Source organism: Tenrec ecaudatus, chromosome 15, assembly GCF_050624435.1.
Source record: "Tenrec ecaudatus isolate mTenEca1 chromosome 15, mTenEca1.hap1, whole genome shotgun sequence".
NCBI classification, from domain to species: Eukaryota; Metazoa; Chordata; class Mammalia; order Afrosoricida; family Tenrecidae; genus Tenrec; species Tenrec ecaudatus.
In genome coordinates, this window is record NC_134544.1 from 29,158,980 (window position 1) to 29,184,825 (window position 25,846).

The 25,846-nt window shown below is 52.3% G+C and overlaps 1 protein-coding gene across 2 annotated transcripts in view; it reads left to right on the forward strand.

Annotated features, from left to right (window-relative positions):
* The window catches only part of LOXHD1 (lipoxygenase homology PLAT domains 1), a 148,561-nt gene extending 124,681 nt beyond the window's left edge, over window positions 1-23,880 (forward strand). For both annotated transcript variants that reach the window (XM_075532983.1, XM_075532984.1), the window contains 7 exons: window positions 800-917; window positions 1,438-1,612; window positions 3,599-3,784; window positions 11,217-11,387; window positions 14,455-14,587; window positions 15,851-16,009; window positions 23,400-23,880. In XM_075532983.1, coding sequence (XP_075389098.1) covers window positions 800-917; window positions 1,438-1,612; window positions 3,599-3,784; window positions 11,217-11,387; window positions 14,455-14,587; window positions 15,851-16,009; window positions 23,400-23,880 — 1,423 coding nt within the window. The remainder of the gene's footprint in view (window positions 1-799; window positions 918-1,437; window positions 1,613-3,598; window positions 3,785-11,216; window positions 11,388-14,454; window positions 14,588-15,850; window positions 16,010-23,399) is intronic.
* Window positions 23,881-25,846: the final 1,966 nt, after the last annotated feature.

The window sequence follows — 25,846 nt, forward strand, 5'->3', positions numbered from 1 at the left end:
CGGCATTCGCCACCCCAGAATTTGTGCCCTCTTTTTTTTTGTTAGTTTCTTTTTGCGTCTTGTATTCAAGGCAGCAGCACGCTTGCCATGCGGAGCCGTATCTCTAGTGCCACCTGCACTTCCCCGAGGGGCTTGTCAGCAGCAGCATCTGTCAGTCTGCAGTCAAGCAATCAGTCAGCATTGAAGGTCGCAGTGTGCGTGCGGCGCTGCGGGAGAGCAGTAAGGAATACAGATACCGTGTCTCCCAGAGGACGGGGTCGCTCGCTGGATAGCCTTGCATCCATTGGAATGTGCTTTCTGCTCACCCTGCTCTTGGCAGCTGTCACTGTCTCCATGCAGCCCAGGGCCACGGGGGTCCCTGGGCTGAGGTGTGGGGGGAAATGTGAATCGCCCATCTAGAATCCTGCAGTAGCCAACCCGCCCCAGCCATTCACGGTGGGCCTGCCCCTCTGAGCATCTCATTGAAACCCGGCAGGGACAGATTTCTTTTTACATTGGAAACTGAGTTCCCATCGACTGGGCCCATGTGAACGTTTCATGGGTTCGCCAGGCTGAGTGTTTTATCTCCCCGTTCCAGGTGGGAACTGAGGTCCAGAGAGGAGCAGGCATTGCCCTAGGAGCCTAGTCGAGCGAGACGAGCACCTAGAACTGGTGGCACCTAACCCTCTTCACTCAGTCTTTGGGGGCACACGTGGAGTGTGACAAACAGGCTGTTGGGGGGTCCCTGGGGGCAAAAAGAAGGACTGAGTAGGGCTCCTGCTTTAGCCTCCATCCTTCATACCCCCTGCTTGCACCCCAGGTTTGAGCGGGAACAGAACGACACCTTCATCATGGAGATCCTGGACATCGCCCCCTTCACCAAGATGCGCCTCCGAATCGACGGCCTGGGCAGCCGGCCCGAGTGGTTCCTGGAGAGGGTAAGCCCGGCCCTCCCTCCGCCCCGATCCTCAGTGGACCCCAGAGCTCAAATGCCACCCTAAGGGGGGAATGCCACATACCCTTGGCTGTATAATCCACGACACCCTTGGGCATGAACTAACCAGAGAACTTGGTTTCGGTTTTTTTGTGTGTGTGGTTAATTGCTACTATTATCAGCTGCCCACAAATCCAGTGTGTGCTGCCCCATGCAGTGTGGAAGGGGGTGGAGTGAAGGACGGGTTGGGGTGGGCAGCTTTGAGGAAGTGAGTCAGGAAGCACCCAGAGAGACGCTCAGGGTGGGACCCTCAGGCATGCTGAGCAAGGAGTTTTGGGGGCCCCTCGAGCCATGCACTTGGGTGGCTGCCACTTAGTCTGTCTTGATCGACCCCCCTCTCCCAGGGGACCAGCCAGAGTCTGCCCAGCAGCAGCCTGGCTGCAGAGCCAGGTCTGAGGGCACTCTGCCCGAGCTGAGAGCAGCCTGGGGCCGGGACCGCTGCCCACAGGCTCCCTCGTCTCCAGATCCTGCTGAAGAACATGACCACTGGCGAGCTAACCATGTTCTACTACGGAGACTGGCTGTCCCAGCGCAAGGGCAAGAAGACGCTGGTGTGTGAAATGTGTGCCGTCATCGACGGGGAGGAGATGATGGAGTATACGTCCTACACCGTCTCCGTGAAGACCAGCGACCTTTTGGGTGGGTCTGGACCCTTCTACCGCATGCCACCCTTGCGGCCCACACCCTCATAATGTGCTTCTTGTCCTGGGCCCAGGTCGGGAGGCCCAGGTGTCACTTTCTGCCTCAGCAAAGGATTTCCTACCTGGTCCCTTCCATCCTCCCTCAGGCAAGTGGGCAGACCATGAACTGGGGTGGGGGCCACCAGGGAACACTTGAAAATGATGCAGAAAATGCAGCTTGACTCCGGAGCTCTCCAACCTCTCGAGCTGTCTACACCCCTCACGCAAGCGCCCTTGCGTGCCAGCTGCCCAAGGGTCCGTGCTCTTGGCCACACTTGACAGCCATCAGCCGTGTGCCATTTGTCCCTGGATCTTATGACAAAGATGGGGCGGACATCTGAGTGGAGTGACCCCCGAGTGCAGGAGAGTGAGGGTCTGACCGAGGTTGGTACAGCAGGTGGGGGGACTAGATGAAGGCTGCCTTCATGGGGTCGGGGGGCAGGGGCAAAGTTCATGAAGGCAGGCTTCAAGAAGAGGTGATGCCAAAGGCAAATCTGGAAATACATATGAGTAACTGAGCCCCAGAGGAAGTGCCTTGCAGCCCAAGGACCAGCATGGGAGGGGCCTGGGACTGAAAGGCATCACACAGCCGTCTTACCATGAAGAGAGTGCCTCCGGTCAGCCTGCCCCAAGCCCTGCCTGCCCTCCAGGAGCCACTCACTGCAAGGAAGCGGATGGACTCGCCACACGGGTTAGAAAGGGTAGCGAGGTGGTGCAAAGAGTCACATGTTCAGGCACCAGCGGAACCCTTGGAGGTTCAAGTCCAACCATGGGCATTTTGGGAACAAGCCTGGCAATCCCTTCCAAAAAATCAGCCAGTGAAACCCCTCAGGAGCACTGTTCCACTCTGACCACGCGGGGCGCCGTGGGGACGACAGCTCCACAGCAACTCGCCCCTGGTTCCTGATTGACTCTATCTGGATGGGGGAGCTGGTGTTTTCAATATGACCAAAGAAATGACCTCAGCCACAAGTGGCCAGTGAAAGGGTAATGTTTTTCCTCTGGGTCCCCTTCTTCCTTTTCCCCTCCTGCCGGGCCTTTGGCTCTTCTTGCTTGAGATTCCAAGTGTCCACGTGTTTTCCAGCCGCTCCTAATATGCTCTCAGAAAGCAATGGCTGAGCTCATGGGTGACAGCTGGGTGTATATAGGGGAGCTTCACTGAGTCATCTGTCCTAGAACCATTATGTAATGTCAATCAGTGGTCGATTTGGGGAACAATGGGCATTCTACATTTCAGAATTGTGAAGCCAATCTACCTGGGCAGCCTTTGATGGTTGGGCATGTCTCGGCCAGGAGTAGAACTGGGAGTGCCGACCACTCCCACTGCCGACCAGGATTCCAGGCAAGGCAACAGCATTTGCAAGGCAGAAAGACAAAGTGAAGGAGGGACAAGGAGGCCAGCCCTTTTCAACTTCACCTGTAGCTTCAAGGACTTCGAATTCTCACCTGCACCCTGAGGGCAGAGTGGTGACACGTTAGGCTGCTAAACACAGGCAATCAGGTTGAAACCACCAGCCACTCTGCAGGAGAAAGAAGAAGCTGTGAAAAGTTAGAGTCTCAGACACCCACAAGGGCAGTTCTACCCGTTCCTGTGGTTGGGACCGACTTAATGGCAGTGAATTTGCTTTTTGTCTTGGTTTGTACTCTGATGAACCATGGTAGTGCAGGACTTACATACTTGGCTGCCAACTTGAAGGTTGGTAGTTTGAGGGAGCCAATCGGTCTGTGGAAGTCTGCTCTGTAGAGATGAAAGCCGTTGGGGGCCGAGGAGGCAGCTAGCTCTACTTTGTCACCATGATGGGAGTCGACCCCACAGCCGTGGGTCTGGTTTGGGTTAGAGGCCTCTTGGCCTGTCTCTGGAGTCCAGGCACAAATCTAGAGGGCTGGGTAGGGGAGAGCTTGGCACCTGAGCACATGCCTTATGTCTCCCGCATTTCTCCTCCAGGAGCAGGTACCGATGCCAACGTGTTCCTCATTATCTTTGGGGAGAATGGGGACAGTGGGACCTTGGCCCTGAAGCAGTCGGCCAACTGGAACAAGTTTGAGCGCAACAGCACGGACACCTTCAACTTCTCTGACATGCTGAGCCTGGGCCACCTCTGCAAGCTGAGGGTCTGGCACGACAACAAAGGTAGCTCCACCCAAGTCCAGCTCCACTCAAAGGTCACCCTGAGCCTTTACCCACTGTCCCGACAGCCTTGTCCACATCGCCTACCCTGGGGAGGCAGGCATCCCAAAGTGGAAGATTGTCTATGTTGATACTTCCATCCATTGAAGAGAGTCAGTGTCTCTGGGCAAGGTGAGAGATGAAGAACCCCGGAGGTGTACTTAGTGGATTAGTCATTGGGCTGCTCACCGCAAGGTCAGCAGTTCGAAACCACTAGTCATTCCATGGGAGGAAGATGAGTCTTTCTACTCCCATATAATTACAGTTTGTGAGTCAAAATAGACACTGGCCCTGAGTTTTTTAGTACCCTGGGATGATTCTGTTACAAACCTTGAGAAAAATCTATCACCAAATTCACTTCACATGAGTTTTCTATAAAAAATTATATATACTTGTTGATTTATAGTGGTAGGCTTAAATACAATTAGCCAAATTCACTGGTAAAGATGAGCTATAAAATAGGATCAAAGCCAAGCAAGAGCTTTATTGCTGCCTCCAAGGACCTACAGGGAGATTTTGTCACGTCGGTAACTGTGATGAAGTTTGTGTTCTCAACGTGTCTTGGCTCGTCCTTTTTCTGTCTTCGGGCTGACCTTTAAGTCCTAGTACGCATCATCAGAAGGGGATTGTACACCAGTACATGTCGCTGCTCCCCTCATCTCTGTGTTTTACATCGAAACTGGCTCTGGCAAAGCCATCTGCTCCAGGTCGGCTCCGGTCTTCCTGAGCGCCTCCCCCCGACAAACCCCGCCCCCCCCCCCCCCCCCCGGCAGTGGCCGGGAGCATCACGAAGGTTGTGTTTGTCTCCTGCGGACCCATGTGTTGCGGTGGCTGATGAAAGACAGCTCAGCATCTTGCAAGCTCTCTCCCAAAGCAACTAGACGATTTTGCTTTATAAAAAGAATGCTATTTGATTTGTTGCTATTGGAAATACACACAGCTAAGCATACATCAATTCAGTATCTTCATGCATATTTCCGTGGCATCGATCATGTCCTACAACTCGTGCAGCCATGCTCACCCTGCTTTCTCTCATCGGCCCCCAGTCACTAACACACACTCACTGTCAACTCAGGCTCCCATCTAACCTTTCACGGTGCCGTGAGCAATCTGACCTCATAAGACCAAACACACTGCTATGGAGTCAATGCCGGCCCTATACGACAGGCACCTATAGAACTGCACAACAATTTTACTGGCACTTCATCCACATGTCATCGATTTGATAGTTCAGTCCTGTCGAAAAGAGTGGTGCGATCTTCACCACCATCCGTTTTAGAACATGTTCTTTCCCCCGCACTCATTGTGATTCATGTCTTTTTTTTTCAATTTTGGCAAAAACACACAACAAAACATTCTGCACGTCAACAGCCTCCACACGCACCATTCCGTGCCACTGGTTGTGCTCTTCCGGCCGTACAGCCACCATTGCTAGCCTTCTCAGATGATGGCTTTTCTGTAGGATCCTGAGGAAGCACATCCAGTGGTGGTGACGGGCACCATCCAGTTCTTCTGATCTCCTGGCAAAGGAGGGGCTTGTGCATGAAGCAAGTAGTCATGCATTTCATTTCAGCTATTTGGCTTTGGCGTGATTTAAGCAAATAAACATTTCTGTCTCATGGCACAAAATCAGATCAGGCACAAACAGAACACCAGTCCTCAAGGCAAGAAAATGCTTGCCTACCCCGCCTCCATTGTCCTGACCACCTGCCGAGCCCTCGCGGGGCATCAAAGATACAAACATTTGAATTTCTAGGACAAAATCACTGTATCACCACTTTTCTACAACCAAAAAATATTGAGGCTCAGGAGGGTGAATGCCTTCTTAGGCACACACAACTAAAGGGATTTGGCTGTACACATGGGCTCTACTGAGGTTTTCTGATGTTCACCTTGGTGCATGCCTACCAGCCACCCCGCCAGCCACCATTCTATACCCTTAGCTCAGCCACTGTCCCCAGAAGACTGAAAAAAGCTGAGGCGGTGAGGGTCTTCTGTGTCTGCCCTCTGTGCATGTCCATATAGTCATTGCCAGGATTATGGGGTGGGCTGGGGAGTTAGCTAGAAAAGACGCCTTTAGTGCCGCGGTTCTCCCCCTTCCTAGTGCGGTGACCCTTTCATATGGGTCCTCATGTGGTGCTGACCCCCAACCATAACATGATTTTCATTGCTACTTCAGAGCTGTAATTTAGCTACTGTTATGAATCCCTTTCACAGGGTCTCCTGACCCCCAAAGGGGTCTCGACCCACAGGTTGAGAACCACGGTTTTAGAGTCCTTCTCAAAACATCTTTTGTGAGTTTCTTCTCTTCCCCAAGAAAAAAAACAACAAGAGTCCCTTAATTCTTTTTTACTCTTATCTCCACCCTTTATGATTTTCTTAAGACCAGTAGCAGATTGGCTGGTGGTCAAAGTGTACTTTAATAATGATAGTAATAATGATTAAGAATGATAATTCCTTATCCAGACACTTTACAAGTTCAGGAAGCCCCTCTGCCCACAATGCTCAACAAATAGACCATCTGTCAAGACAGTCATTGCATTGGTGGGTGGGACTCTCCAGAGGCTCGGTAAAAGATACCGGGTCTAAGTAGAAGGTTTTCCACGGCATGTTAGTTACTGGGTAACCTTCATAACTAAAGCTTCTGAATTTTCTGGCTGCATTTGTCCCACTATTTAAAAATCTGCCCAGACATCTACTTCATCATTGTGAAAACACTGAAAGAAATGGAGATGGGTCAGCACCTCGGACAGCTCTGGACAGCTCCTAGCTACTGTGTTTCAGGAACTCGATTTTCCCAAGCATTTGCTCTCTCCCTTGAATAGCCCAAGGTTCCTGGTGGTGTAGTGGTTACAAGTTGGGCTGCTAACTGCCAGGTCAGCAGTTCAAAACCATCAGCTGCTCCTCAGGAGAAAGATGGGGCTTTCTACTCCCTTGGAGGTACATACAGCCTTGGAAACTCACAGGGGGCAGTTACACCCCTGTCTTATGGGGTCACTGTGAGTTGGCATTAACTCCAGGCCGGTGAGTTTGGCAAGATTATCTGATTGCCTTGGTCCCAGGATGGCACTTAGACTTAAGGAAGTCCTGAGTCATTAATATGTCTTAGCTGCAGTATTGTTTTGAGGGTGAATAATAAAGGGAAAATACTATAGTTATTTAGGTCGTAATTAAGTGTAGAAAGATGTTAAAAACGATTTTGTTGCTAGTATTCATATAATCTAAGGAATATTACATCTAAGTAATTTACTACTGCATTTACCACATTATTATTCTATGATTAAAACGAAACATTACCCAGAATTCTGCAGGGTCTCGTGCATGAGAGGAGGTCCTTGGGGAGGAGGTTGGCCCCGTGAGTTTTCACGTTGGGTGACCTCAACCCTAGTGACATCTCTGGGCAGGGAAGCCCAGGCCCTACGGTGGAGAGTTCAACGTCCTCGTTAGTCACTTTCTCCGCCAGGAATGGGCGTTCAAATGCTGCCACGAGCGAAGACGGCCGAGAACATCCTCCATGGAGCTCTCTCTCTCTGGGTCACATTTGAGAGTATAGATTGAATTTTTAAAATCGCAGGCCACACTTCTGGTGACCTTGCATGGACATTTGGTGCCCTGGTGTGGAATGATTACCCATTGGTCCACCAACCACAAGGTCAGCAGTTCGAAACCACCAGGCACTCTGAAGGCAAAAGATGGCTTTCTGCTCTGTAAAATGTGACAGTCACAGAACTCCACAGGGGCAGTTCTACCCTGTCACGTAGGGTCACTATGAGTCATCATTGACGCCATGGCATTAGGTTAGCATGGACTTTTACAAGGATAATTACATTTGTTTAAGGGTCTTCAACAGCAGCAACATCAATGCTTCTTTTATGAAAAAAGAATTAAGCTTGCACAAAAGCAAGGGAACCACATCATAAACTTTCCCACATGCCCGGCCCCCAGATTCTGTGACCCTCACGACCTGTCACAATGGCTTTACTCTTCTGCCTTTTTCTTCTTGACTTTCCTCTTGGTTTCTAGAGCTTCTGAAGTCAAAGTCTAAACCTCATTGTCATTTTTTCATAGCCATATTTACTAGGGCTCCCTTTTTGAAATGGACCTTTTGATTTCTTTGTCTGATCCAAATTCTAGTCCACACACAGATTTCCTCAGCATAAGTAATGTCTTTGTACTTTGGGTTTGTTTGAATCAGGATGCCGATAAGGCCTCTACCCTGCATGTCTCCTGTGATCAAGGACAGTGTCTAATTGAGGCTCTCTGCTCTTGTAAAGGTTCACGGCCACAGACCCTGACCTAGGGTCGCTCTCAGTCAAAATGGACTTGGTGGCAGCGGCTTTGGTAATGGGTGTGATTGATAAGCTGCAGGGACTGGGTCGACTGAGCTGTAGAACTTGTATTCCGGATCTGTCTCGTTGCTTCTTCATAGTGTCGCTGCTTCTTCTGATTAGCGGGAGGTTAGCTTCCACAAACACTTTCACACGTACATCACCCGGTGTGATACTCAGCGAGTCACTCTCGGACTTGACTCACATACAGCTTACAGAGAGTGAGGTTCAGTGTCGCTTTTTTTTTTTTTTTTTTTTGCAAGACTACTTTGTAGCTGATGCGAGGACTCCGTTAGGGCAAGAGCTGTAGTGCGTCTGACAACACGGCAGCTCCACTCGGACTGATGCTAACGTCAACCAGTGGACACAAGGACTCTGCCCGATTGCTCCGCTGGGGCGTTCCCTCCTAACTCTGCATCTAGCAGTTCATGGGGTTACACATGGTGATTTGCTGAGTCCATCGGTTCTTAGTGGGGCCCTGGTGGTGTAGTAGGTACATGCTGAGCTGCGACCCATAAGGTCCACAGTTCAAAACTACCAGCAGCTCCTTGGGAGGAAGACTGGGCTTTCAACACCTGTAAGTGTTTAGTCTCAGGAAGCCACTGGGCCTCACTATGAGTCAGCATTGCCTTGGTGACAGTGAGTGAGATAATTTCTTATTCACTGATTAGCTGGAAGTCTATTGTAAAAAATTGGCCCTTGGGCTGTTTGATTACCATGAAATATAGTTCGTCAAGGAAAATCAAGATAAATGATTAATTCTTCCCTGTAATTCTCAATTACCCAGATAGCTTTTACAATACTGAACAAATTATAACACAGCGTGTTATTTTCTAATTCATCTTGTCTACTTCTTGCTGCCTCTAAAATGAAAACGCTGGTGAGATGAAGGATTGCTTACAGCAAAATGAATTATAGGCTTTCTCCTCAACAATACAGATGCATCGAACTGTGAGGATGCCAGCATTCTCCTCTCTGAGTCCCTCGGTTGTGTAAGTGAAGAAAGAGCAGCCTGAGGCTATTAGAATATGACCAGTTTGGGCTTGTGGTGAGAGGGGAACTCAGATCTGACACCTCCCAGTGTGTCCCCTGGGGCAGCAGCTTGGCTGACGCTGCTTGTGGGAAGACGGCAGCTCCATTCCTGCATTCCATTCTAGTTAGGCATGACTGGCGTTTTCAAAGCTCACGTTGAACTCTCTATTGACCTTGTATATGCAATGTGGATCACCAGATGGATCCTCCAGGTGCCAGGGCTGATTTTTAAGCAAGGAGTTGCTTAATGATGTTAATTACCTTTCTACCCAAGCAGAATTTTCCAGGGTTTGCACTGGAATATAAAAACTGCAGTTCACTTTAGAAGGCAAAGCCAAAATGTTCTGTTCTATGACCATATGCCTATAATGCAATCGAGAAGTGATGAGGCTTTCTTGCGATGGTGATAGAGAAATTGCCTGGATGTAACGGGGGCCACACAGCGGATTAATGCCATTACTGTCCATAAGTCAGTAAAACGTTGAATTGGTAAAAGCTGTGGAGAGACATGTACAGCAACAGAAGGGAAGGTGCTGGGACTGCATGGATAAACATTGGACTTCGTGCCTTTGTTAGGCGATTCTGGAGCATGAGTTCATGGCACATCTCAATTAGCTGGCTTACTACCATGTTTAGTGTTCCTGTTCCACCTTCTAGTTTGCTGGGGAGTATCGGTGGCCTAAAAGCTTGTGGACAAGCCGTCATCCAAGGCTCAACAGTTGGTCTGATTCACCAGGAGCAAGAGAAGGGGAGTCTTCAGACTTGCCTCCAGACAAGAAATCCTTGCTACTGTTACTGAACATCTTGGTCAAAAAGTCTGTAAAGAATCTTGATCAAAAAGGAGAGAGTAGAACAAAGCTTCAAATTCTCCGGGACTCTAAACTTTCTGGCCCTGCAATAAGCCTTAAGCCTGAAGTTTCTCAGAGCCAAACAGCTCTGAAGTTTCTCAGAGCCAAACAGTGGCTTCGCTGGTAAAGAATGTCTTCCTTGAGCATTGTGGTCTTTCGACAAGAGTGATTCAGAACATTAGCTGGGACCCTGAGGGGTGGGTGCATGTATGGAATGGCAGGGGAACAACCTGGAAAAGCTGTGAAATGGTTGCCTGCCTTGAAGAACATCTTCTAAATCCCTGCGTTGTACATGCAGAAATGATTGACTTGATAGGTGTTTTCCGTTATTACTGTCCACAACCACAACAAAAATAAAACCTGTTACAATAAAAGTGCTGGGACATGGTTCTTATGCTCTAAAGCCTGCCTGGAGAGGTCAGACAAACACTTGAAAACAGACAGGCAGAGCCCAGGCCTCAAAAGCAAACGTTTCCTTCCCATGTCATCTGTGTCCAAGACCAAGGGAACGGACAGGTAGGAACACCGCAAGCCTAGGCTGCACGGGAGCTAGGTGGACACTTGAGCAGAGGAAGAGTTTCGAGCTTGAAAGGACAAGGAGGAAGGAAGTGCCAAAGGGATGCAACCGTTGATTGCAGTTGATGAGCCAACGTAAAGATGGGATTTGTTGAATGTAAAACTGATCACCGGCTCTGTAAACCTTCACCTCATTCACAATAAGGAATACAAGAAGACTACAAAGACATTGGGGGGGGGGGGTGCACTAGAGTCATTCCCTATCGGAGTGAAAGTTAAGGGGCCTGCAGTCAAGCTGAAGGTGGCTGGAAATATCCAAACACAAAGTAGGCCCTCTCATCCCATCCGAGGGGGCATGGCACTGGGAACCAGCAGCTGCCCGGCTCTCATTTAGTCTGCCATCTCTGCCCTGGAAAGTCTGGGGCCCCACAATGGCCCAGAGCTCTTGAGTCTCTTTCCTTAAAATAAGCGTTGGAACAGTTGAGAATTACACTCTCTGGTCCGGAGGAGCCCACAGGACCCATCTAACCCAAGGCCCACATTTCATCAACCAGGAAACCAGGACCCAGAGGAGAGAAAGCCTGCCCAGGGCCACACAGACTGGGTGGTAGCTCGGGGTGGGCAGTGAGAATGTGCCTGCTCAGCCTCTAAGCCCCTCAGTGTCTTTTACAGGGATATTTCCTGGTTGGCACCTGAGCTATGTCGACGTGAAGGACAACTCCCGAGACGAGACCTTCCGCTTCCAATGTGACTGCTGGTTCTCCAGGAGCGAGGGCGACAGGCAGATACTTCGGGACTTCGCCTGTGCCAACAACGAGATCCAGGACGAGCTGGAGGAGACCAGTATGTGGAGGGGCAGGTGGAGGCAGGGTGGGGCGGGATGGGCAACCCGCTTGTGATGCCTGAACTGAATCTTCAGCATCAGATGGGAGTCAGCCGTGGGGTGCGGGGCAGTCCTGCTGTGTGAGCTCACAGTCAGAGCTGGAGAGGAGTCAGCTGCCCAAGGAAGGGACTGCCATTGAGGAGCTGCTTGGTGAACCTGGAAGGTGCTCATGGTCCTGAATGTCAGGAACTTGTCACGTAGCAGGAAAACCCGCCCTTAAAGTCTGGGCTGGGCTGGGCAGGTTGACATGAAGTCTTCTCGGTCTGTTTATAGCGTGGACTCCATCCAGTTGCTAGCTCTGGCAACAGCTGCCTCGTCAAGTCTTTCTGGAGCCAGCTTCTCCAGCAGTCACTCTCCCTGTGGTCCCTTCCTCAGGGGCTCTTTGAAGAGAAAGAGTAATAGCCCCCCTAAGGTAGAGGACCACAAAGACCAGGGTTTTAATATAGAGCCCAGGGTGTGTGTCCAGCAAACTCAAAGAGGGCAGAGCCTTCCCAGAGGCAGAGCCTACTGCCAAGCAGGGGCTCGCCAAGCTTGGTTGTTCTAGGAACTCGAGCTGCAGAAGAGGTAACCTCGCAGTCTCAGTGGCCCAACACCACCAGCTTCACTTCTCCCTCGGCAGTCAGCAGCCCAGTGTCCGTGTTGGTGTTTGGAGGTCTCCCATGTGGCAACTCGGGGACCCAACTTTTGTTGCATTGTGGGTCTCTGCCTGCCGTTGTCAACACATGGCTTCCAAGTTTCTTGGGGAAGGGACAAGTGAGCATGGCGAAGACCCATACTCCCTTCTTAACACATGAGCTCACATTCCATTGGTGAGTACTAGCCCCGTGACTCCATCTTGATGCAAGGGCCGCTGAGAAATGTAGTCCCTGTCTAGACGTCCTACAGCATGGGAAGGAAGCATGGGGCCTCCCCTGTTCCACACCACCCAAATGAGCTGATGTCAGCTACTCTGCGAGGGAGTGAGCTCCGATGCCCCGGGAGCATGCAAACAAGGGTTGAGGGCCCATCTGCCCGGTTTACTGCTGGGCCTCCTGCCTTGTTGAGAGGGGGGTTTTCTGTCCTTGCATTTGCAAGATGCCATGGTGCCCAGCCTCATTTGAGGTGTTACACGCAGCTCAGTGTCCACTAGTTCATTTGATTGACTTTTGCACCTGCTCTAGTCTCTTTGTAGACCTCTGTAACACTGTAGGCCCTGGGACTGAGTAGGTGTTCAGTTAAGACGATGCCATCGTTTCTGAGAGCCTCACCATCTAGACGCTCTTGTGCAAGTGGCCGGGTGAGCAATTCAGACGCCACAGGCCACCGGTGTCAACGGAGGAGACCCTTGTGATGCCCGGAGCGACCTGACTGAGTCTCCCACACAGATGTCCTGCCAAACAGCCGCCGCCACCTGTGGAGTTTGAGTTGGCAAGACACCTGCCCAGGGGAGGCGTTGCTGGTGCCACTGCTGGAAGAGTGTGGCTGCACTGGAGCTGGGAGGGCGCGGCCCGGATCTCAGGAGACTGCGTGGATGGAGGGTCTCTATCAGGAGCCTGCAGAGGAAGGGTGTGGGGGTGCCCTTCGGGTTGCCCATAAGGAAGAGGCAGTCACACTGCTGCCCTCAGATGAAGATCCACCTGGGAAATACCCGGATGAGCTGTGGGTAGTCCATGAGCTGAACCTCTCTTTAACCACTTGACTAATGTTTATTGAGCACCTAGTAAGTGCCCGGCCCTGTGTTCGATTTGAGGGCCACCCATCAGTAAGAGACCCCTGCCCTTCCTGGATCTCATGTCTGATGTGTGCGGTCCCTGGGGGCACCTGGGGACTTTCAGGTCTGTGAGGACACACCCCTCGTGGTGAACACAGCTCGGTGTGTGAAAGCGCTCACAAAGGCTGCCCCGTGCGAGGCTGTGAGCAACACGAAGGCCTGCCCTCAGGGGGCACACATTCCACTGGGAGGGGAGAGGTGGCGCCCAGCAAGAAATCATAAACAGCGATGCAGGGTCACCAAGCCTCTCATGGGAAGACACCATCATCCTCGCCTGCCATTTCCCCACGAACTTGTTGAAGCCCCTGAGCTAGCCTATTAGATGGGGAGAGGTGGTAAGAAGCAGACATTGTAAGAGAGCAAGGTCACGCAGCCTGGGTGTGGGCGGGAACAGACTGCAGTGAAGATGTTCAGGGTAGACCGCCGTGAGATGGTGAGGGGAGAGCAAAGGCTAACAAGAAGTGAGGAGATGAGCCAATTCATCATGGAGGAGGACGGCAGAACCTTCCAGGAGCCAGCTTTGTGGGGCCCTCAGGCAGGAGCGGAGCTGCATGCTCCGGGAACTTCACGGCCTCTGTGAGAACGCAGCAGAGGAGGCACTAGGAGGGGGCTTGGAGAGGTCAAGGGGATCCTGATGGCTCCTCGGCTTTTCGTTGCCTGGCGACCGCACTCTGTCCAATAGGAATTAGAGTTTGAATCTGAGGCCAGAGACCGAGTTTTAGTATCTCCCAGATTGAGCGGGTACCCACTTTACCTGGGACGCACCCAAGGTGGCAATGACATTGAGTGTGACACCAGGCTGGGTGAGGGCTGTGTGCCCGAGGAGTTCTAGGCTCTCCTTGAGTCTTGGGCCTGGCGGGCGGTTCCCTGAGCCCCTGCTTCACCTCTTTCTCTCAGCGCAACATCCTGTGTTGCATCCCAGGGCCTTGTTTGTCTGTGGGAGGCAGGCCCCAGCATCCGGGAATGCTCACCCCATCTCCTGCGTCCTCGAGGGGGGCGGTTGGCCAGTGTCCCAGAGACACCCCCCTGCCTCCCCTCCACCCCAGTGTTGGTCCTGCAAAGAAGTTGCTACTATAAATAAAATGGGGACCACAAGGCAACCAGCCCCCGGGATCAAGGCAGGCTCTATTTCTAGAGCCTTCATTGGGGAGAGTTTAGCCCGGCCTTCCCCAGCCCTGGGCTGTGGCCTGAGAGACCTGGAAGGACCAGAACTCCCACCTGGTGTGGTGGGCGGTGACTTCCTCCCTGCTGACCCTCTGCCACCTCCTCCATTCCAGCCTACGAGATCATCATAGAAACGGGCAACGGCGGTGAAACCAGGGAAAACGTCTGGCTCATCTTGGAGGGCAGGAAGAACCGATCCAAAGAGTTCCTGGTGGAAAACTCCTCCAGACAGAGGGCCTTCAGGAAGTAGGGCGCAGGGCCTGCTGGGCAGGGGTGGTGGTGGCGGCAGGGGCTCCGGGATGTCTCCTTTGGTGGGGCCAGGGTACCACCTGGGTCTCAGCTCCCACCGTGTGCTGGGTCTGGGCCAGCTCCTGGACTGAGCAGGCGCTTCCAGAGCAGGTCTGCGGGCCCAGGAGCACAGCCATCGCAAGGGTCGTCCCCGACACAGACAGACAGTGCCAGGCTGGAAGTAAACTATTCCCCGGAAAAACCCAAAAGAAGCACGCAGAGCATGACAGATACCAGGTCTCACTGAAGGGAAGGGACAGGGAGCCTGCAGATGCTTACAGAAATCAGACTTGCCGTTCCAGTCGCCCTGGTACTCATGGGAGAACCTCTCCTCCTTGCCCTCTGGCTGCCTCTGAAGGCTCACAGGCCTTTCATCTCCCTGCTCCCCCTGCTCCCTCCGAACTGCTTGTAGAAAGTCTCCCAACCTCCAGTCTCACTTGGATTCACACGTCCTCTACTTCAGGACAACTTCTGAGTACTTTAAAGGGATGGGGGAGGGGCAACCGAACCTCCTCCCCCCCCACCCCCCCACCCCACCCCACACCCCCCCTGCACTGCTAATGAGTCACTTCTCACCCCCACGCCCATGTCCATTGACTCCAGGGATTTCTGACTGTCCCTCAGGCCTTTCTCACCTGGCACCCCTGGTGGGTGCATACATCCCACCTTTTAAGCTAGTACAGAAGAGCAAACTTTGGCTGCCAGGTACCTCTGAGCACCTCAGACTGGCACTTGGGACCGCCGCAGCCTGCCGCCTTTCCCTCCCCTGAGCCCCAGTTCCACACAAGCCAGCCTCTTATGGACCTATGCTGGCTGACATCAAACCCCGATTCTGTGCCTCCACACCCAGGAGGCGTATCGCTCTCATTTTGCCAAAGCTGGGCCACCTCAGGAAGCACCCCCTCCTCTGGCCCCTTCTCCCTCTGTTGTCTGAACCCACTGCCCCTTCCACCCCACCCCCCCAAGCACAGGTGCCCCCAGGTCCCGGGCACTCACCTATTCCCACAGCATGGAATGCCCACACGCTGGACTGGAGGCAGGAGGCTGCTGGGCTTTCTACCTGCTGTAATTACCTTGCTTTAGAGTTAACCTGAGAGTCCAACCTTGGGTCCTGCTTACCTTCTAGCTCGGTTCCTGGGCCCAGGGTCTGGAATGCAGTAGGCACACTCAGTAAATGTGTATTGGCATCATCAGCTCGTGGGCCTCATGTGTCTCCTGCAGGGGGACTACAGACACGTTTGAGTTCGACAGTGTCTACCTAGGGGACATTGCCTCTCTCTGCGTGGGCCATCTGACCCGGGAGGACCGCTTCATTCCCAAGAGAGAGCTGGTCTGGCACGTGAAGACCATCACCATCACCGAGATGGAGTACGGCAACGTGTATGTGCAGTGACCTCACCCCTCCCCTCCCTCCCCCAGCTTCTGGAAAGGGTCCCTTGCCTGCTCAGCAGGGGAGGAATGGAGACAGGGTTCTGGGAGGCTGTCCCCTGTGAAGCCAAGGCCCTTGGATTAGGAGGCTTATGAGACGGGGGAGGAAGAGGCAGGTGCACTGGCTATCTGGACTGTTGACTGCCCCTCAGAGAAAGGGGGCTAGACCAGATGAGCTCGGGTGCTCCCAGCTCTTTAACCCACAGATGCTTCTTTGAAAGACACAGCGAAATTCAGACAGGGCCAGAATGCAGGGATGTGCCCTCCTATCACGTTGATAACAAAGAAATATGCTTGTCAACCCTGTTGCTTCTGAGGGCATGGTGTGGGCAAGCCGGGCTAATCCAAAAGCCCACCTGCCTCCATGCCCCCAGATACAGGGCTTTGCATTTCCCATTCAAGGGCTTTTGGGGGATTAGGGGTCTTTGTTACCTGAGCAACATAGCCACAGTCACCACTTTGTCTAATTAAACCTGCTGGACAACCAACACTGGATGCCCGAGAGAAGCCGGAGCCCTGGAAGGCGGGAAAGACTCCGAGAAGGAACCCGAGGTGCAGAGCAAGGGTGGGAGGCCCAGGAGCGAGGCAGTGCAGCCTGCATACTGCAGCAGGCCCCCTGTTCTGCTCTGTGCCTGGGGTGTCCCCCTGACACCTCCCCCCAGCTCTGCCTGCCTGGCCCCACTAGGTCCCTCAGGGACTGACCCCGCTCATCTCAGCCTCTTGCACACCCATACCCTGGAGCCGTTTCCCTAGAAGGTGCTAGGGAGCCCTGGAGCCAGGCCAGGTATCACCCAGGAGCAGCGTCCAGGAGCCTCCTCCCAGGCAAGGGGGGTCCCTCAGCTGTTGGCTCCTCGATCCCCCCGCTGCCCTCTCTGGACATGGGTAGGAGGGGTCCTGCCTCTGGACATCTTTCTCAGGCTGCAACTGCCGTGAGGTTGCTTTCTGAGAAAAACCAGCCCAGGGAGAAAAACCAGCTGGGCTTGGCTGCCTGGACCAGTGCTGGGCCGACAGGAGAGCTAGGTGACCACCTCCCTCCCAGCAAGTCAGGGCCAGGCCAGCAGTCATTCCACTATCATAGCAGGGGAGGGTGGCGGCTGATCAACCCCCTACAGGCACCAACGTAAAATGAAATGTAAGGCCTAATGCAAAATGACCGTTTCATTCCGGAAACCTTGCTTGGAAGGTTAGGTGAAGTCCTTTCCAGGCAGTAAGTTTAGGTTAACGGTGGGGGGACCCTTGACAGAAGGAGGATGCGGCTGGTTAGGCAACGTGAGGAATGCCACCATGTTGCCAAGTTGTGCCAGTAGAAGCTGGAGAGCGGGGCGTGGCTGTGCAGGTCCACCAGCATGGAGAAGAGGGAGCAGAGGGGAAGTGTGCATGCGCTGGAGAAGGGCAGGCCATGTGGCAGTGCTGGGGCAGAGACTGGGGTGCAGGTGAGGATAGACTCACCCCCCAGAGCCCTGCTGACAACTGGTCTCAGTACAGGGGAGCTGGTTTTGGACTCCCGGGTTTCAGAACCGCGAGATGACCCACTTCCATGGTTGTAAGCCAATAGCTCACGGCCATAGCTAATGGCGCCCTGGTACGCAGCTCAGTGACGCGTGGCTGTGTTTCTCTCTGCCGACGTTGAAAAGTGCTCAGTTGCTAGGCAAAGGTTGGCGATTCCAACCCACCAAAGGCTCTGCCGAAGAAAGGCCTGGCAGTCCACTTCTGTAAAGACTAAGGGCCTTGGACACCCCATGGGCAGGTCGACTGTCTTATAGAGTCATTATGAGCTGAGAGCCACCTTACAGCTGGGGGTAAAAAACAAACCAAACCCACTGCCATCGAGTTGATGCTGACTCACAGCAAAAACACACCCTGTGAGCGTCTGAGGCTGTAGCTGTTGACCGGAGTAGAAACACCAATCTTTATCCCAAGGAGCTGCTGGGGGTTTCACACTGCCAGCCACCCAGATCGCATCCAACTCAAAGCCACTGCAACACCAGGGTGCGTATCCGAGGGGGCACCCCTCCAAAAAACCCCGTAATTGTTTTTGCATCTTCCTCCCTCAAAGCATCTGTTGGGTTTGAACTGTCGACCGTAAAGTTAGCCACTCAGCTTTAGCCCACTGTGCCACCAGGGCGTATTACAGTGTCGTACATGAATCCATAATGCATTTGTAAACACACTGACCAGATTTGCATCTCCAAGAATTACAAAGGAATGTCATGTCAGTTCCCATTTTTCAGGTGCTTTAACAAAAAAAGGTTTTATTGGCATATAATCATACATCATACAACTTAATGGTTCAATCATATTAACTGTAAGGATTACGCGATTATCACCACAATCCGTTTCAGAACATTTTCTTTTTTCTCAAACCCGCTGTTGGCTCCCCGTTTTCCCACAGCCTCCCTGCCGTACCCGAAGTTTTTAGGGCCCAAGGGATTATTACTCCAGTCATCGTCTCTCTAGACTTACCTTTCCTGGTTTTCATATATACAAAGTCACGCAAAACAAAAACTGAAGGCAAACAAAAGCAATAATGACAAAATGCAACAGAGAGAAAAACCTCGATCAAAAATACAGCAGAAAATAACTGAAGCAACTTTAAAATGAGTCAAAAGAGAAATCAAATGATAGGGCGCTACATCTTAACCAAACTACGTCTCCCGTACTGACTTTGCAGTGTGGTCTGTCTGATAGCCAGGCAGTTTATATCCCCAGACTAAACTCGGGGGCACTCATCAGAGGATTAGCCCAGGGAGGGATCCTGCAAAGGCCGTTTGGGTTTCCACTGTCATTCACAGCCTTCTGCAGACCAGGTGGTCACTATGTAAGCTCTGACCCCATCCTCTCTCTGGATGTGGATTTTATTATTTTCAGGCTTTGGGACCACACAGGCTGATGTGCTTCTTTCATGTGGACTCAGTTGATGCCTTACTCAAATGGCTGCTTGTTTTAAGACAAACCTTTAAGACCCCGTGCACTGTATTTCTGATAGCCAGGCACCGTCTGACCTCTCCACCAAACTGCTGTAGCGCCCTTCTCTTTAGCAATCTCTTCACAAGACTAAGGATCAAGTAGGGCCATGTCATGACTATTTATTTTTAGATTAGGGCTATGATTAAGTGTGAGCCATATATATATATATGATTTATATTTGTTTCTGGTTTACTTTAGAGATGCCGTTATCATTTTATAACAACTTAATAGCTCATAGTTAATGAAAATATTTAATATAGGAGAAATAGTTAATCAAAGGAAACTATACAATTTATTTTCATGGGGCATAGGTAATTTTATCGTATCACTAATTTAGCCAATGGCATAGAAATGAAATCTGCTGGACATTGTTTACATGAACATTGAACATTGGGGAGAGGGCAAAACTTTACTAATGTGCATTTACAGACACGGAATCACACCTGTCAGACTAACACGTGCCATTGAAAACAGAAAGCATAAAAATAGTAAACATATGGTATCCCGGGGCGTCCTCAAAGCAAGGGATCTGAGCCACAGACCAACGGCCATCGACTCCATACGCCCAAGAGAGCATGTCAGATAGTTTACGGTAGAGCCCAGTTCATTTAGCAGGGTTTCCATATTGAATCCTTCTGGCGTGGCCTATAAAGGATGTTGAGAGCCTTAAAGGAAAGACTCTGCATCCCAGCTGTCTATCGCGTGTGGCCCGAGTCAGTAAGGACTGGACAGAAACTAGGTAAAAAGTGTACAGTTAGGAACATAGTACCAGGTTTATTCTTCCGTTGGGTTCTATGTAAGTATTGTTAAGCATCCCCCCCTCCCGCCCATGGCATGTTGCTCCGCCCAGTTTACCCACCAGCAGAGAGTAATTGCCTTCTCTGAGGCTGACATGTCCCCAACTCATGCCTTGACTTGGGCTTCCATGAAGGGTCATGCGCCTCTCTTCTAGGAGTGTCTGTGGGAGGTTCCAATGGGCTCTGTCCAACTGTCGCCTTGGTCTCTCTATGATTTCTACCTCTCGTCCACTTTTGCCCCCTTCCAGGAAGCCCTGGTGGCATCGTGGTTACATGTTGGGCTACCATCTGCAGGGCTGGCAGTTTGAAACACCAGTTGCTCGGCGGGAGAAAGGGGGGCTTTCTCTCAGAAAGGCGCAGTGGCTGCTCTACCCTGCCCGGTAGGCTTGCTGTGAGCCCGCATCAACTCCGTGGCAGTGACTCTGACCCTGGACTTTGCTGGAGAAAGCCGAGGCTGTCTGCTCCTTAAGGAATTAAAGTCTCAGAACCCCAAAGGGGCCCTCCTCCTCTGTCTTTCAGGGTCGCTAGGGCTCCGATTCAGCTAGAGGCAGTGCATGTTCAGATCCGGGACCTTCTGCTGCGACCTTTCTCAGAGCATTTAGTGGTGGTGCTGAGCACCTGCTAGTTCTTCTGGGCTCAGGGTGTGGAGGCTGCTGCCCGACTGGCCCGTTCGTCCATTGCACTCATTGTTTCCTTGTCTCTGACTTTCCTCGCTCTTCTATCCCCGAGACCGAGGGAGGGGGCCTCCAATAGTTGCACCTTAGATGGCTGTTTATGGGCTTTGAAGAGCTAACTGATATTTACCAAAGTCGGACACCATGTCCGTGGTTTTACATGTGTGGAGACATAAATGTACTTGGTAGGTCGTGTTGTGTGCGTGTTTGCCTTTACGTGTGCTGCCGCCTCTTTCCAGCGGGAAGAGTTGGTGTATGTCTTTCTACACCTACAATCCCGACTCCACGAATTCCTTCAGTCCCACATTTTAGTGGCTTGATAATTATGCTTGTTAGAACATATTTCCTTACAGCTGCACCAGGGAATCTTTTTCCTCCATTAAAAATAATGGATTAAATATGTACCAGATGACTCGGAGCAATTCCCCGGAAGAATTGTGGAGTGAGAAAAGCAAGATGCAGCACCCCCAGTATTATGTGAGGCAACACTGACACCCCCACTTGGCTGTGGGGGTGGGGGGCTGAACATGGTTGGGGGAATCGGAGGGGAGTTTGGCAGTGCAGCCTCAGCAGTTCGCATGGGTTACCTGAGGTGAGGGTGGGAGGCTCGAGTAGGAATGAGAGGGGGAAAGGAGGTGTATCCAAGCCACTAGGAAAATAACAAGAGTGTTTTAAGAAAAGCACACCTGTGCACTTATATAGAACTGTGTGGAGTAGTGAGCACACTTAAAGAATTAAATTTTAAAGGATTTAAATAAGAAGTATGCACATTTATTTCCCTCTACGAAATTTCTGTAAGAAAGTCATGTCTTTTGGGTCAATGCTGACGCATAGCGACCCTCTGGGACAGGGTAGAACTGCCCCTGTGGGTTTGGGAGACTGATTTTGCAGAGGAGTAGACTGCCCCATCTTTCTTGGGCAGAGTGGCCAGTGGTTTCGAATAGCTAACTTGCAGTCAGTTAGCCCAACACGTAGCCCATGATGACACCAAGGCTCAAGAGGTTGTGGCTTGTACCAGCACCCATATAGAGAGCAAGGGCTGGCGATGGATTTTGAAAACCAGCCAGTGACAGCCCTATGATATGTGGCTCACCAGCAGCTGGGAGCCAGCCCCGTGGCATCTAAGAAGAGAAATCCCAGCTCATCAAGTGATGCAATTGAGAAGAGCAATCTTGAGATGTTTCCCACCTTAGGCTCCCCCGTGACCCTATAGAATGGTACCATAGGGTTTGCTAGCTTTGTGGAAGCAGACGGATGCGTTTTTTCTTTCTTGGAAAGCCGTGGTGGATTGGAACTGCTAACCTTCTGGTTAACAGCCAAACATTCAGCCATTGCTCACTGCCATTGAGTTGACTCATAGAGACCCTACATAGGGGTATGCTCCTTCCAGGGTAGAAAGCCTCCTCTTTCTTCCATGGAGCAGCTGGTAGTTTTGAACTACTGACCTTGTGGCCAGCAGGCCCTCCCTTACCTGACAGGGCTTCAAAAGAAATAGGCCCTGTGAACAAGATTCCCCGCCCGGGGTGTAATTGGAAATAGGCTTTTGCTCCGCGCAGTTGGGCACGCCCTTGGAGCTCTGTATCCCACAGCCACATGACTGCTTTGCAAAGCTCTCAGACAATGAACCACTCAGAGTGAGACACTCATATACGTCCAAGCCTCTGGTGGTGTTGCGAGTGGGGCGACCAAAGTCCAGGGAGGGAGTGTGTCCTCCCAAAGGTCACACCCCAAAGGTCACACCCCAGGCCCCTTGCACTGTCTTCCTATTGTGCCTTCTGACAGCCTTCTTGGAAACACTGGAACTCACCATCATGGTTCTATTGGACTCTGTCACCGGGAGTCTGTAACTGCTTCCAGCAGTGACACACACCCCCTTCAAACCACCTGTCACTGAGTCAATTCCAATTCATAGCAGCCCTATAAAGGACAGGGTAGAACTGCTCCTTAGGGTTTCTGAGACACAGCCTCGCCTCTCTCCTGAGGAGCGGCTGGTGGCTTTGAACCTCTGACCCTGACAGTAGCCGCCCAGGAGATCCTGGATGATGGCAGCACTGGGCAAACACACAGGGGGCACAGGGACGACTATGCCTGGAGTGGAGTGAGCTTGGGGAGCCCAAACAAGCCAGACTGTGTAGAGTCTCCGAGGCCACTGTGAGGTGTTGGGCTCTGCCCCGACCTGGGAGGTCCCGGGAGGTTCTCGAGAAGAAGACTGACATCCTCTGGTGCCCATCTCGGCAGGATGGCGTAGGTCCTGTGTAGAGAGTAGATCACAGGCACCAAGCGACAGGGAGATCACTCTGGAGGCTTATGACCTAAGCAGATTGCCAGTGAAGCGAGTTGGACAAGAGAGGTAACAGGGTAGGTAATGAGCTGCTGATTGCTTTTTTTGCCTGGGCTGATGCTGCATATATTTTGAAAGAATCCAGGGGGTTGGCTGATAGATGGAATATGGAGTGTGAAGGGAAAAATAAAAGAAGCAAGGAGCAGCTAGGGGGAGGAAATGAAGGTTCCACTGCACTGTGAAGTGTCGACAAACAAGACCCCACGACCCCAGTTTAATTATAACATCCTTGGCCCCGATGTCCAGTTATGCCTGGAGCAAAAACATCAAGGGGCCCTGGTGGCATAGTGGCTCTGGATTGGGCTGCTGACTGCAAGGTCCGCAGTTCAAAACCATCAGCCACTCCGCAGGAGGAAGGTGGGACTCTACTCCCATGGGGAGTTAGTCTTGGAAACACACGGGGGCAGTTCTGCCCTGTCCTAGAGGCTCACTGTGAGTCAGCATCCACTCAGTGGTGGAGAAAAAAAAAACCATCTCTGAATGACGGGGGGGAATCTTGTGACAAGGATGCTGCCCTCAGCCGGGATCCACTGAGCCCTGCCCTCCCCCTCTCCTCCTTGCAGGTACTTCTTTAACTGTGACACCCTCATCCCACTCAAGAGGAAGAGGAAATACTTCAAGGTGTTTGAGGTCACCAAGGTGACGGAGAGCTTCGCCAGCAAGGTGCAGAGCCTGGTGCCCGTCAAGTACGAGGTCATCGTGACGACAGGCTATGAGCCAGGTGCAGGCACGGATGCCAATGTCTTTGTGACCATCTTCGGGGCCAACGGGGACACGGGCAGGCGAGAGCTGAAGCAGAAGATGCGCAACCTCTTTGAGCGGGGCAGCACGGACCGCTTCTTCCTGGAGACCCTGGAGCTGGGCGAGCTGCGCAAGGTGCGGGTGGAGCACGACAGCAGCGGCTACTACTCAGGCTGGCTGGTGGAGAAGATGGAGGTCACCAACACCAGCACCGGCGTGGCCACCATCTTCAACTGTGGCCAGTGGCTGGACAGGAAGCGTGGCGACGGGCTCACCTGGAGAGAACTCTTCCCTTCTGTCTGAGATGCCCCGGACCACAGCTCAGCCCCACCCCCAGCTTGGCCTTCCCTGGAGCTGGACCTGGGGGCTTCTGGACCAACAGGACTCAGAACCAGCATGGTGATACAGGGGGCTACCCGTTGGGCTGCTAACCTCAAGGTCAGCAGTTCAAAACCACGGGAGAGCCTGCGGGAGAACATGGAAGCCTTCTACGCCCGTGAAGACTTACAGTCTCAGAAGCCCACGGAGCAGTGCTGCCCTGTCTACTAGCGGGGTTAGGAGTCGGAATGGCCCCTGGCAGTGCGTGGGGTTTGGGGGGTTTGGCCATCCTCCACGGCCACACAGAGCTTGATTGCATTGACTTCTCCAGCCACGGAGGGGTGGGCAGGCTGGCACTTGCCGTGGGGTGAGCTTGGGAAATCGGGCCTTCACCCAGGGGATGGAGGAGGGAGGAGAAGAGGCCGACAAGATGGTGTATTTTAAGCAAACACTAATTAACACTTTTATTTTTCCAAAAAGCTGGGCTAATTAAATTATTACCAACCACACCCCAGCAAGAACTCACTGAGACATGCATTCTTCTCCCCAGTGTCAGTAAGCCAAGTGACAATGGGGAAAACTGCCAGGAGGAAGGGTCTGGCCTGAAGGACTTACAAGAGAGGGAAAGGGACATCATTCTTTCTAGCGCTTTACAGAGAACACAGTGACCAGGGGCTGGGCAGGTGCGACCACACGGAGATGAAGGCAGAAGGCACAGGACCACGACAGGTTCTGGAACAGGCTCTGGCATGGTCCCTCCTGCACTCAGACGGCTACTCAGTACGTCCCCGCTGTGTCTCTGTGGGAAGTGCTGGGACTAAGACCCGAGAGGAGATTGGGAACACAATAAAGGTGTGATCTTAGGCCTCAGCATGAGCAGGAGCTAGTGGGAAGACAGCTCAAGAACTGCATGTGTGTGTGCACACCCACATACACACATGACCACATGTACCCTCCCTGATCCATGTCACAGGGAAGCTGGCCAACATGCAGAAAGAGCAGAACGCAGGACCTGATCTCTGGTTTCTCACTAGAGGACGGGCCTGATCAGGAAGGTGAGTCAGGATGAGAAGTCTTCCTATAGGAAGGGTGCCCCGGGCACCAGTGTTCCTGGGTTATCTGAGGTTCCTGTGGTAGGAACCTGCCCACTCCGCTCCACAGGGAGTCCCCGTGAAGTCCACGACCTGAGATGCCCAGGGAGCACTGGGGGCAAGCGCGGGCCAGGGAGGCGGCCTGCCAGGCAGCAGCTGCATGCTTTGGGGCACGCTGTTTCACTCCCTGGGCCCCAGTGTCTTCATCTGGAAGCAGGAAGAGTGCCCCTAGGTTATGATGCAGTCAGGAGGAGTGACTTGTCCATGGCCATCGAGCCATTGTGACTCCTGGCAGTGCCCGTGGACCACATCACGTGGTCCTGCGGCAGCTTCATGGTCACTGGCAGGCATGTCTGGGTCCGTGGCTGCAGCCCCTGGGCCATTGAGGGTCTCCCCCTCAGCTTTGCCGGCCCTCTCAACACGATTTCCTCTAGAGACTGGGCGCCCCTCATGATGCCTTCACGCTAAAGTGAGTGGGTCTACCAAGTGGTGATGTTGTAATTCACAAAATTCCCACTGACTAATTTTGGAAGTCGATCGCCAGACCATCCTTGTCAGTTCCTCTTGGTTGAGAAGCCCCAGTAGCACCTGTTGCCATGGATGACTCTCCTGGCACCTTAGGATGCTGGTGGTGTGAGCAACATGCACACCATCATAGTGCGACACCCTGGGGTGAGGGGTGGGCTTCATATGCATATAATATGTTCCTTCAGTGCCTAAGCTGACTATTGACCATAGATCAGGAGGAAGATGAGTCTCCTTTGTGACACACCCTGAGGTTGGGACTCTCTACCCGTCTGCTGCTGGCCTGAGCCCTGCCTCTATTGTATTTATTTTAATAAGATTTCATCCTGTTTGAT